Source organism: Lynx canadensis, chromosome C2 (assembly GCF_007474595.2).
Source record: "Lynx canadensis isolate LIC74 chromosome C2, mLynCan4.pri.v2, whole genome shotgun sequence".
In the NCBI taxonomy this organism is placed as follows: Eukaryota; Metazoa; Chordata; class Mammalia; order Carnivora; family Felidae; genus Lynx; species Lynx canadensis.
The window spans coordinates 158,441,495-158,451,854 of NC_044311.2; the positions used below are offsets into that span (position 1 = coordinate 158,441,495).

General features: G+C 52.7%; 2 protein-coding genes across 6 annotated transcripts in view; one reads left to right on the forward strand and one right to left on the reverse strand.

Moving 5' to 3' along the window:
- Nucleotides 1–666, reverse strand: part of LOC115524248 (minichromosome maintenance complex component 3 associated protein) — a 55,920-nt gene extending 55,254 nt beyond the window's left edge. Inside the window, 1 exon segment of the mRNA XM_030330635.1 lies at nt 463–666. The gene's annotated coding sequence lies outside the window, so the exon portion shown is untranslated.
- Nucleotides 585–10,083, forward strand: YBEY (ybeY metalloendoribonuclease). Of its 5 annotated transcripts, none has more exons than XM_030330632.1 (7): nt 598–969; nt 1,692–1,942; nt 4,304–4,432; nt 5,429–5,497; nt 6,398–6,496; nt 6,651–6,755; nt 8,757–10,083. In XM_030330632.1, exons 1-6 carry the CDS (start codon nt 645–647, stop codon nt 6,735–6,737), a joined length of 960 nt encoding a protein of 319 aa, XP_030186492.1. In that variant the 5' UTR covers nt 598–644; the 3' UTR covers nt 6,738–6,755; nt 8,757–10,083. The 5 variants fall into 5 exon arrangements, with proteins under 5 accessions (XP_030186491.1, XP_030186490.1, XP_030186492.1 ...); XM_030330633.1 differs by having other exon boundaries at nt 599–969; nt 9,156–10,083; XM_030330634.1 differs by lacking the exon at nt 6,398–6,496 and having other exon boundaries at nt 616–969; nt 6,651–10,083.
- The last annotated feature ends 277 nt before the right edge of the window (nt 10,084–10,360 follow it).

Here is a 10,360-nt window from a genome sequence, read left to right on the forward strand (position 1 = left end):
CAAAAATTGAGATCATCACAGCTATGTCCTGCTGGAAGACTAAGAAGATAATTTTTAATCACATGTCACACTCTAAGAATAATGGAAAACTGGGCAAATCAAAGGGTTAGGTATTATTTTCTGAGAGTCAGTGGGGGGGTTTGTGGGGAGGGCTGGAGTAGAGGGTGGAGAAATAAATTACTTCGTTACTGGAGATTGAAGCGTGATGCTTCAGACTAAGGAAAAATTCAAATCATTTTCTGAATTGGTAAGTTCACGAAAAAACTCAAATAACAAGAAAATGAATGTAGTCACACTTTTAAAGAGAGGAGTTTCTCCAAACTTATTCCAATCTCCATAGCCAGAAAACTACAGTGTAACGCTGTTAAGAACATTAGTGTTGCAGTGTTTTCTAATTTTCCTCCCAGCAACCAGAACACTAAATGTTCTTCCCAGATATAGAAATAAATTGTGTTGCCATACCTGCGATGACCCAGAAACCGGCTCAAAGGACGAGTGCCCCCGCAGAGAGGCCGCCCCCAGACCCGAGAAGGGCCGGGAACGGATGCCGCGCGACCAGAGAAGTCCCGCCCCCGGCCCTCGGCGGCCGCCCGCGCCCCCGGCCCGCTCGGCGGACTACAGGGGCGCGGTGGCGGGGCGGGGAAATGGCGCAGGGGAAGGAAGCGGCCTCCACCCAGTCGGGCCCCGCGCCGCGCTCACCATCCGGCCCAGGGACTCGGAGACCCGCCGCCTGCCGCCGCCCCGGGGCCCCTCGCGCCCGGCTGGAGGCCCAGACACGGACCGCAGCCGCCGGAGCCAGGCCTTCGCTGCGCGCTGCGGAAAGAAAACGCAACGGACCAACTTCCGGCCCTTCCGCGCGGCTCGGCCACACACTGACTCCGCCACAGTCTGGTTCCGCCCTCCAGCCGGAAGGCCTGAGGGGCTTCCGGCGCACGGGATGTCAACGGGGCCCCCTTGGCTTAGAACCTGGTACGTGAGCCGGTGGCTTTCTCTCTAAAGCACCCCGCGTGCTGCCCGTAGCCTGCGTTCGGAGCCTCGGTGCCACGCTGAGTGGTCCCTTGGGAAGCCCCCGACCCACCCCCCCCACCCCCCCACCCACCCCCACCCCACCCCCCCCACCACCACCCCCACACCACCCCACCCCGATACTCAACCTATACCACGTCCCCTAGGACTCAACGCCCTTCGGCCCTACCCCTCCCCCCCCCTCCGCTCACACACACCTCTCCATAGCACCCTCCCACGCTCCCCCCATATCATCCCACACCTCCCCTCCCCTCCCCATCACCCCACACCTCCCCTCCCCTCACCCCACACCTCCCCACTCCCCCTCACCCTATAGCACCCTACACCTCCCTCTCCCCCCATCCTGTACAACCCCACACCACTTCGCAACTCACCGTATTCTTCCTCCACCTCCTCACCCGCGCCCCAACCCGGTTTCATTATTAATGGCCCTTCCTGACTACAGGTCTTAATTTCCTACCTGCTGTTCCATTCTGGCAGGCCTGACTCTAGGACTTCCTATTATATTCCTTCATTTTTGTATCTTTCTTATGGTAAAATGTAAATCCCCTTAATTTTTCAGTGAGTTTCACAAAAGAAAATGATGGTGAGGTCTGTATGTATTTTTATAGAATTTATTGCCACTTTCAATTACTGATTTGTGTTGTTTTAAACTTTGACCACAGGTTCCTTTTTAAACATTTTTAAAGGGCATGTTGTTCTGAAAATGAGTTTGGTGCTTAGAAATCTGCAACGAGCTGTCCCCATCAGGAGAGCGCCTCTTCGCAAGAAGTTGGAGATTGTGAGGAGTATATTAGGGGTGCAGAAATTTGACCTGGCGATCGTCTGTGTTGACAACAAGAGTATTCAGCACATTAATAAAATCTACAGAGAGAAAAATCTGCCAACAGATGTGCTTTCCTTTCCATTTCATGAGGTACAAAGTATTCTCCTCTTGTCTGGCCCGCCTTCTGGTGTAAATACTCTGATTTTTAAGTTTTATTTTGGAAACTTTAAAATAAGGGCACCTGGGTGGCTTAGGTCCGTTAAGAGTCCAACTCTTGATTTTGGCTCAGGTCAAGATCTCGCCATGTGGAGACTGCTTGGGATTCTCTCCTCTCTGCCCCTCCCCTGCTCTCATTCTATCTCTAAGTAAATAAATAAATAAACTTGAAAAAAAAAAAAAGAGAACTTTAAAATATACACATGAGGGGAGCCTGGGCGGCTCAGTCAATTAAGTGTCTGGCTCTTTGTTTTGGCTCAAGTCATGATCTCATGGGTCTGGAGTTAGGGTCCCTCTTTGGGCACTGTGCTGACAGCATGAGTCTGCTTGGGATTCTCCTCTCTCTCTGTCTCCCTCTCTCTCTGGCCCCTCCCCTGCTTGCACTCTCTCTCAAAATCATAACCATTTAAAAAAAAAAAAAAGTGTACACATGAGTAGAGTGCAGCATGACCAGCCCCTATTGACCAATACCCATCACCCAGGGAGAAAAAGCGATTGGTGCCATCCTTCAGAAGACCGTCAGTGAGTTTGAAGGGGAGTGAGTGCTTCTGCAACTGTGTGATTCAGTAACAAGTATGGTAGGGTTGAAAAATTTTAATAACACTGAAATTTTCACTGAAAATGTAAAATAACACTGAAGAAATATTTTCTTCTTTTTTAAGTGCTTATTTTTGAGAGAGAGAATACGAGTATGGGAGGGGCAGAGAGAGAGGGAGACACAGAATTCAAAGAGGCCCCAGGCCCCGAGCCTGTCAGCACCGAGCCAGATGAGGGGCTCAAACCCACGAACCGTGAGATCATGACCTGAGCCAAAGTTGGAACGCTTAACCAACTGAGCCACCCAGGTGCCCCTGAAAAAATATTTTCAACAATAAAAGATAGTGATTAGGTTATGAGCTGCATCATGAAATGACTCATTCAAAGCCATTATCAGTAGCAGCATCCAGACCTTTTTGGAAAGCAATTTGGCAATATACTCCCAGAGCATTTGAAACATATGTGTACTCTTTAATCCACTAGTGTCACATTTAAGGATGGTAAAGCAAGAAAAGGAAGAGGACAAAATGTTATAAAAATTTTAAATGTTCAGATTGATTTTTTTTCCTGATGGGGAGGAAACACCCTAAATACCCATCCACACGTGACTAGCTTAGTGTGAACAGGCCTCAGATTAATAGACTGGGGGTTTTTTGGTTTTATGTAGGAAGATGTGGAAGATTGTTTAGGACAAGATAACAAACAGAACAGAAATACAAAATTGGACTGATGTGGATTTGTGTGATTGTGCACTGGAAAGGATGAAAGAAGGAAAGTAACTCCTTTAAACAAGGTGGAAAAGATGTGGGAATGTTGGGGTTCAGAGCTGACGGCCAAGAAAGAATTCTTGAGGCATCTTTGGTGCAAAAAAGGTAGTTTTATTAAAGCACAGGGACAGGACCCGTGGGCAAGAAGAGCTGCACTGGGGTTGTGAGGAGTCACCGATTTTACACTTTCAAGTCAGGAGAGGGTCAGGGACAGGGGAAACCTCCAAGGAAATTTGGAAACAAGGTTTCCAGAGCCCTGAGGGGGTTAGCTATTGTAAGAAGAAGTTAACTTACTTCTGTCTTGTAAAACCTTACTTACGAGACCCTTCAAATATATATCAGGGGACCATATGCTTGGAGGATGATGGCTAACCTATATCTTGGGGACTAGAGATGAAGGAAGTTTCCAAAGGAATTTCCTTTTTTTTTTTAACGTTTATTTATTTTTGAGAGACAGAGTACAAGCTGGAGAAGGACAGAGAAAGAGGAAGACACAGAATCCAAAGCAGGCTCCAGGCTCTGGGCTGTCAGCACAGAGCCCGATGCAGGGCTCAAACTCACGAGCCGCGAGATCATGATCTGAGCTAAGTCAGACGCTTAACAAACTGAGGCATCCGGGCCCCCCTCTAAAGGAATTTCTATATGTTTAAAGAAGGCTTACAGGATCCTGGGGGGTCAGGCTAAGGTTGCCGTTTGCCCCTAGCGAAGTGTCATCATGGAGGCAGCTGAGCTCATAGAGGAAAGTCACTCTGCCTGTTTCAAGGGACTGTCAATGGGCTGTAAGTTATAAGGAAATTTTTTTTTGCCTTTGTTCTCCACATCAGAAACATCTGAAGTCACTCGTAAACAGTGGCTCTACTGTGGGTTCCCCCACTCCTCACCTGCCTTGGGACGGATGAGGAGGGGTCTTCCAGAATGAAATGTGTAGGCCTGTTGTCGGGTTAGTGTTCCTGAGGTCGTGCTCTCCGAATCTGTCTTCCCTCATTTATAGAATGTAAAAGCAGGTGAACTTCCCCAGCCTGATTTTCCAGATGACTACAATTTGGGTGACATTTTCCTAGGAGTGGAGTATATCTTCCAGCAATGCAAAGGGAATGAGGATTACTATGACGTCCTTACCGTAAGTGGGAATGAGTGCTGGCCCCTGATGCCACAGCCGTGTCCTTTGCCCGGGCCTGGGAAGAGGTCATGGGTGGGACGCCGGCACCCGCACTGCCTCCCGTGTGGGACAAGGATTACTGGGGGAGGGAGACCTACGAGTAGGGGCTGTACCCTCTCTCGTCATCTGGCAGAGAGAGGGAAGAGCCTAAGGCCGAGCAGTGTTGGGTGAGAGGAGAGGACAGGAAACATGTCGGAAGCTCCCGGAAACAGCCTTGTTTTTCCCTTTTACCTCTGGAGCTCAGCAGGCTGTGTAGCTAACTCAGACCTACTGAATAAGCTCCTTACAGAACTGTCAAAGTAGATGGGATTGTAGCCTCTAGGACCTTCCGGATCCCACTCTCCTCAGCTGGACGCAAAAGAAAGGAGGGGTGGTTCTGCAGAGCGATCGTATTTTAACTTCCTCATGGATTCGATTGAGGTGTTTTTCTTTGACCAGACAGCCCCTGAATTATCTCTAGGGGATCCTGGAGCTTCTGTGTGACTTGAAGCAGAGCTTCCCAGCAAGAGCCATTGTGACAGGTGTTGGGGGCCTGCTTTCTGGGGTGGGGGTGGACTCTCTGGGAGCAGGAGCCCTGGCACAGACAGGACTGCTCAGCATGGGGTTCGGCTCCAGGGCCTCTGCGGCCGGCAGCCATGCACCCCACAGGCCGCGGTGGGCATCCACTTCCGGCACCCCCTGCCACACCCCAGAGATCCAGTGTCTGCAGGGGAGGGCCGGCCCGCCGCTCCCACCACCCTCATCCCCCCACGACAGGGCTAGGCCGGCCACTCTTCTCCTGGCCGGCACTCCACTGCGCGTAGGCACCCCTCACAGCCCCAGGTACCCTCCACCCCTGGGTTCCTAACCTCCCACCACGCATGGGCTGAGTTCTCCCTGCCTTCCCTGCTCCTCCTCCTCTGGCACATGGCCTGCTCGTGATCAGTCCGTGAAACAGCTTTTTAATTTTTCTGACAGGTGACTGCCACCCATGGGCTCTGTCACCTGCTGGGCTTCACACACAGCACGGAGGCTGAATGGCAGAAGGTAGGAGCTGTCCTCCAGTCCTCCACCATATGCACAAGAGGGCACACCAAGAACCGGGGCTGCCTAGCTATCTCCTGCAGTCAAGTATGAAGACCAGATTTGGAAAACAAAACAAAACACAAAGGCAGTAAATTAAGGAATTTTATAAAGGCCTATTTCACAAAAAAAGACTAGCAGTGTTTAAAATATCGGGCTCCCCCAATGCTACTAACTGTATTACTTATTCACTGTTGAAAGGAATGACTGAATAGAGAGACCAAATTCTGTAAGTTCTATAAAACTCTAATGGCTTAAAGTTAAAAAATCTTTACAAGAGAAATTGTGATGTTATTGATCAGTTGGGAACTCAAATCATGCAGGCGTCTGATAGGGACCTATCGGGTGAAGTTACTTAGCCATTCGTATCCTTCAGAAGTGCCAGTGTATCTACCCCATGTATAAGGTTGTGTGCTGGTATATGTACATGTTGTTTTTAATAAGCTCACATTATATTTGTAGTCAAATAATTGGGTTCTCTGGAAGGCATCAAAAAACTTTTTCAATTAACAAGAGTCCTTGATACAGTTGTCCTCACATCCAGTCTATCTCAGGCTGGGTCGCCTGTGGCCACACCCCTCCAAGTCATAGACTGACCCTGATGAGGCCCCTTCGCCCCCCTCTGGCAGCATCTTGGAAAGTCCATGTTGTCACCCGCCAGCAGGGACCCCAGCCCTCCTGGGACTTCCTCACCCACCCACCCCTACCACCACCCCACCCCACCCCCCCCCCCCGCAAGCACTGACCACCCTTTCCCCCAGGAGGGGCTGTCCTCACGTGTCCCCCTCCCACATTTCCTGGGGCCCAACTGACTTGTCTGGCCTGTTCTGCAATTCCAAATAGGGACTCATCTTCTTTACCCAGGGCTACTACTTCAGCCCCTGGCCCCCAGTCCCTCCTGCTGTCCCCACCCGTCACCCCACAGGCAGCACGTCCATACTCCCTGTGCAGCGCTGGGTGAAGGTGAGTGGAACCAGGTCCTGCACTTTGAATCTGGGAGAGTCCACACAGCAGAGGCTCCTCATGCCACAGCCATGGGGATGGGCTTCCCCCAGAGGGCACCCCTGGGGCCAGGCCATGAGGCAGTCCACGGTCACTTTCCATTCCCTTCTTTCAGATGTACCAGAAGGAAAAGCAGGTTCTCGAGGAGCTGAACCGGCGCACCGGGACCAGTCTCCAGCCCCTAAGCAGGGGCCTCTTCTGACTGCTGGAGGCCCAAGATGTGAGTGGCACCTGAGGGACTCTCCAGCACACAGGGACACCATGTGGAGGGCAGATGGACCCTCACCTTCGGGCCCTGAGGACCAGGCACGCCACCAAACTGAGGGCTCTGCTGGTTGCTACTGGCCCCGTGGGGCTGCAGAAGTGACTAAGTATAAAAAGTAATGTCCATTCATGTCTTCATTTGGAAGCCAGCAGACATGTTATTTTCAGTATTGCAGATAAGATAGTTCTAAACCCTTGGAATGGAGAGGTGGAGCACAGGAACTTCATCCGCCTGGGGTTCAGCCTTAGGCGAGAGGCATTCCTCTCTCCTGCCTGTGCAGCCTGCGCGGGAAAATCAACCAGGCGGCCCAGGGCGGGCATGCCCCTCACCCTCCTTCCTACGGGAACCCTGTTGAATTCGGTCCCCACTTAGCCCTCGAGAGTGCTGTGACCTGGTACCTTCATGAGGGGAGACACAAGGCTGACCCTTAGGGTGGCCGCAAGGCCCAGGACCACCTCAGTCACGTGACCCGCAGCAGCCATCTCCCACCCGTCCCATCTCGTGAGGTGGTTGCAGCCCCGGCTCGGAGCTTTGCCTGTGGACTCTACCTAAGGCCTCTTTCCTGACATGACAGGAGCTCTCGAGCCCTGTTGGCCCCCGTTCACGCCGCTGAGCGAAGTTAAGTGTCTCCTGGCTCCGGGGGAGCCCTGAGCTCCAACTGCCACATCCCATCCTCTTTCCTGTGTTTCTTGCTTGTCCTCTGAATATTAAACCCAGGAGACAGCACAGACCTTCACCCAAGCTGCTCATGGGCCCAGGGCATCATGGGAGCAGACCGTGGGCTGCTGGCTGAGCCAGCCCGGGCCTCCATCACTCGGACCTCCCAGGTACCGGTGTTGGCAGCGGCACCGTGACCTCTGCAGAGGCCGTGGCAATAAAACAGCCTCTCGGGGACTCTGGCCCCAAAACCAGGGATACTACAATTCTGAGAATTTGGTTTCTCCCATGAATCCATCTCAAAAGGTGAAAATGCCTTTCCCACTGGATCTGCCATGTCTCCACTTGGACTTTCCCCAGGCGCTCAGGGACACAGAGGTGGGCTCATGGTGTTCCTGAGTGCTCATGGGCTCTGTGCAGCCTGCCTGTAGTCAGGGAAGCTGGTTCTCATTGGAAAGTCGAACAGCAAAGACCAAAGATGACCCCACAAAGCTCTTGGCGTTACGGTTCTTTTTAAGAGAAGGAAAGGGTCCTGAGACCTGCCTGTCCTGTCAGCAGGCATTTCGGATGCTCCCCCGTCTTCCATTACAGCCAACCCCCATGCATCTCTGGTCACGTGGGGCTCGGGAGATCTGCCAGGGATTGGGCCTCAGAACAGAACTGCTGGGGGCTAGGGGTGAGGGATCCAGCTTTATCAGGCAATGCCTAGTGCTTCCCAGGGGCCTGGTCACTCGTCCCCCCTGCAGCCCATAGCAATGACCTTGGCGTCCAGACCCCAGCCCCCATGCACCCAGACTCCCCACCCCCGTCACGTGTGCACTGAGGCTGGCCTGCATCTGTCCTGTCAGCAGTGACCGGCTTTTCATTGGCGTCCCCTCCACTGTGAAGTATTGGTCTTTCTTTTTTATTGATTCAGAGGGGTTTTTATATATCACTGAAAACAATAGGGAATGTAAGCCAGTGTCCTTCTGATCTAAATCTGAGAAAAGGCTGCCCCATCCAGCCATGGAGCTCTGTCTCGGCTGTCCTCATTCCCCTGGACACTTCTGCCCGCCCCTGAGCTGGCCACAGTGCCCTGATTCCAGAGCTTCTGCAAACCCAGCCTCTGCCGGGACAGGCCCTTCTTCCTGCTCCAGGGGTCCCTTGGGTTCTTCAGCCCTTTACTCTCCCGTGTGGTCTCCAGATTCAGCTCCTGAGTGCCAGGAAACACTGGAGTCTCGATTAGAGGCACAGTAAGTCTGCAGAGCAGCTGGGACATTCGGGCTCCAGGCCAGGCCTACATGGTATCTCGTTTCACAGGTCTTCGACTTCTCAGCACCCCACACCAAGGGGCAGGAGGGCACGGCCATGAGAACAAAATGGTTTCTTCACTCATACGTCTTCTGACATGAAGTGCTAGGAGTCTGTGCAGACCCCACAGGTTAAGGGTTCAGTCCCACAGCACTGCCCCCACTTCGGAGCAGGGTATACATGCCTCTGTCCGCCTCTACCACAGATCAGGGGACTGCAGGGGTTTGGGGCTCTGGACAGAAGTGGGGGTGAAGACCAAACCTGTAGCTCTTATAGCACACAGTCAAGTTCTGCACAGCCAGCCTCCACCCCGTGCTCCAGGCACTTGGAGCTCAGACCCCCCTCCCAGGCAGGTTTGTAGCAGTGTCAGAAGTTGTGACTGCTTCCATGTTCACGGCTCTCTTCCAGGGCCCGCTCTGACCTCTTTAGCGTCCCCAGGTCGGCCTGCGCAGAACCAAGGGGACCCCCCCTCCCGTGAGGACTGCCTTCACCCCTGTGCCCCACATCAACTGTGACCCCACTTGATGCCCAGTGGTGCCTTGCTCTGTCCTGTCACAGCACCTGGACGCTCCTCGATGCAGGAAGATGTTTCCTTTATCCCTGTGGACCGAAGGCTCCTGAAACCCTTGTAATTTCTTGGGCGATAGGCATGTCTTTGTTCTGAGGCAACTCTTAGGGGCTCCTGGGGGGGCCCCGGGCCCCCAGAAAGACCTGCCATGATTGGAAGCTTGTTAACTGTTAGCCCCTTCCTCCCATCCCTTTCTCCAGAGAGGGAGAAGGGCTGGAAATGCAGTTAGTCTATCTCGCAGGCATGCCTACGAGAGGAAGCCCCCATAAATCCCAGTAGCGCAGGGTCCCAAGAGCCTCCAAGTGAGTAAACACATCCACACTGAAAGGGTGACGCACCCCAACGCCACGTGGTGGAGGCTCCTGTGCAGGGGACCCTCCCGGACCTGCCCCACCCCTTATCACATCCTTCAACTGGCAAATGTGTTTCCTGAGTTCTGTGAACAGCTCTAACAAAGTAATCGAACCTGAAGAGGGGGTCATGGGAACCTCTGCTCCCTGACCCGGCAGGTCAGGAGCAGGGACAACTGCACTTGCAGCTGGCGAGGGAGGTGGGGGGCAGTCTCGTGGGACTTCATCCTCATGCAGGTGGACAGTGTCAGAACCGAGTTGGATGGCAGGACATCCTGGTGATGCCGGAGAGGACTGGTAACTAGAAGTGACAGAAGTGCCTGTTCTATGTGTGAGTAAAGGACATTCACGAGGAAGGACTGGGTTTTCCTCACTCAAGACACGGACAAAACTGAGTTTTTCCAATTTATCAGGCCATCCAAAGACATCCAACTTCTGTTAAACTTCCTCCCTGTATTTAATAGTTGTGTTGAGAAATAAAATCCAATTGTGTTGAGAAAAGCCATGTTAGAAAACATCAACGTTGGGACGCCTGGGTGGCTCAGTCGGTTAAGTGGCCAACTTCAGCTCAGGTCTTGATCTCGCGGTTCGTGGGTTCGAGCCCCACGTCAGGCTCTGTGCTGACAGCTCGGAGCCTGGAGCCTGCTTGGGATTCTGTGTCTCCCTCCCTCTCTGCCCCTCCCCCACTCATGCTC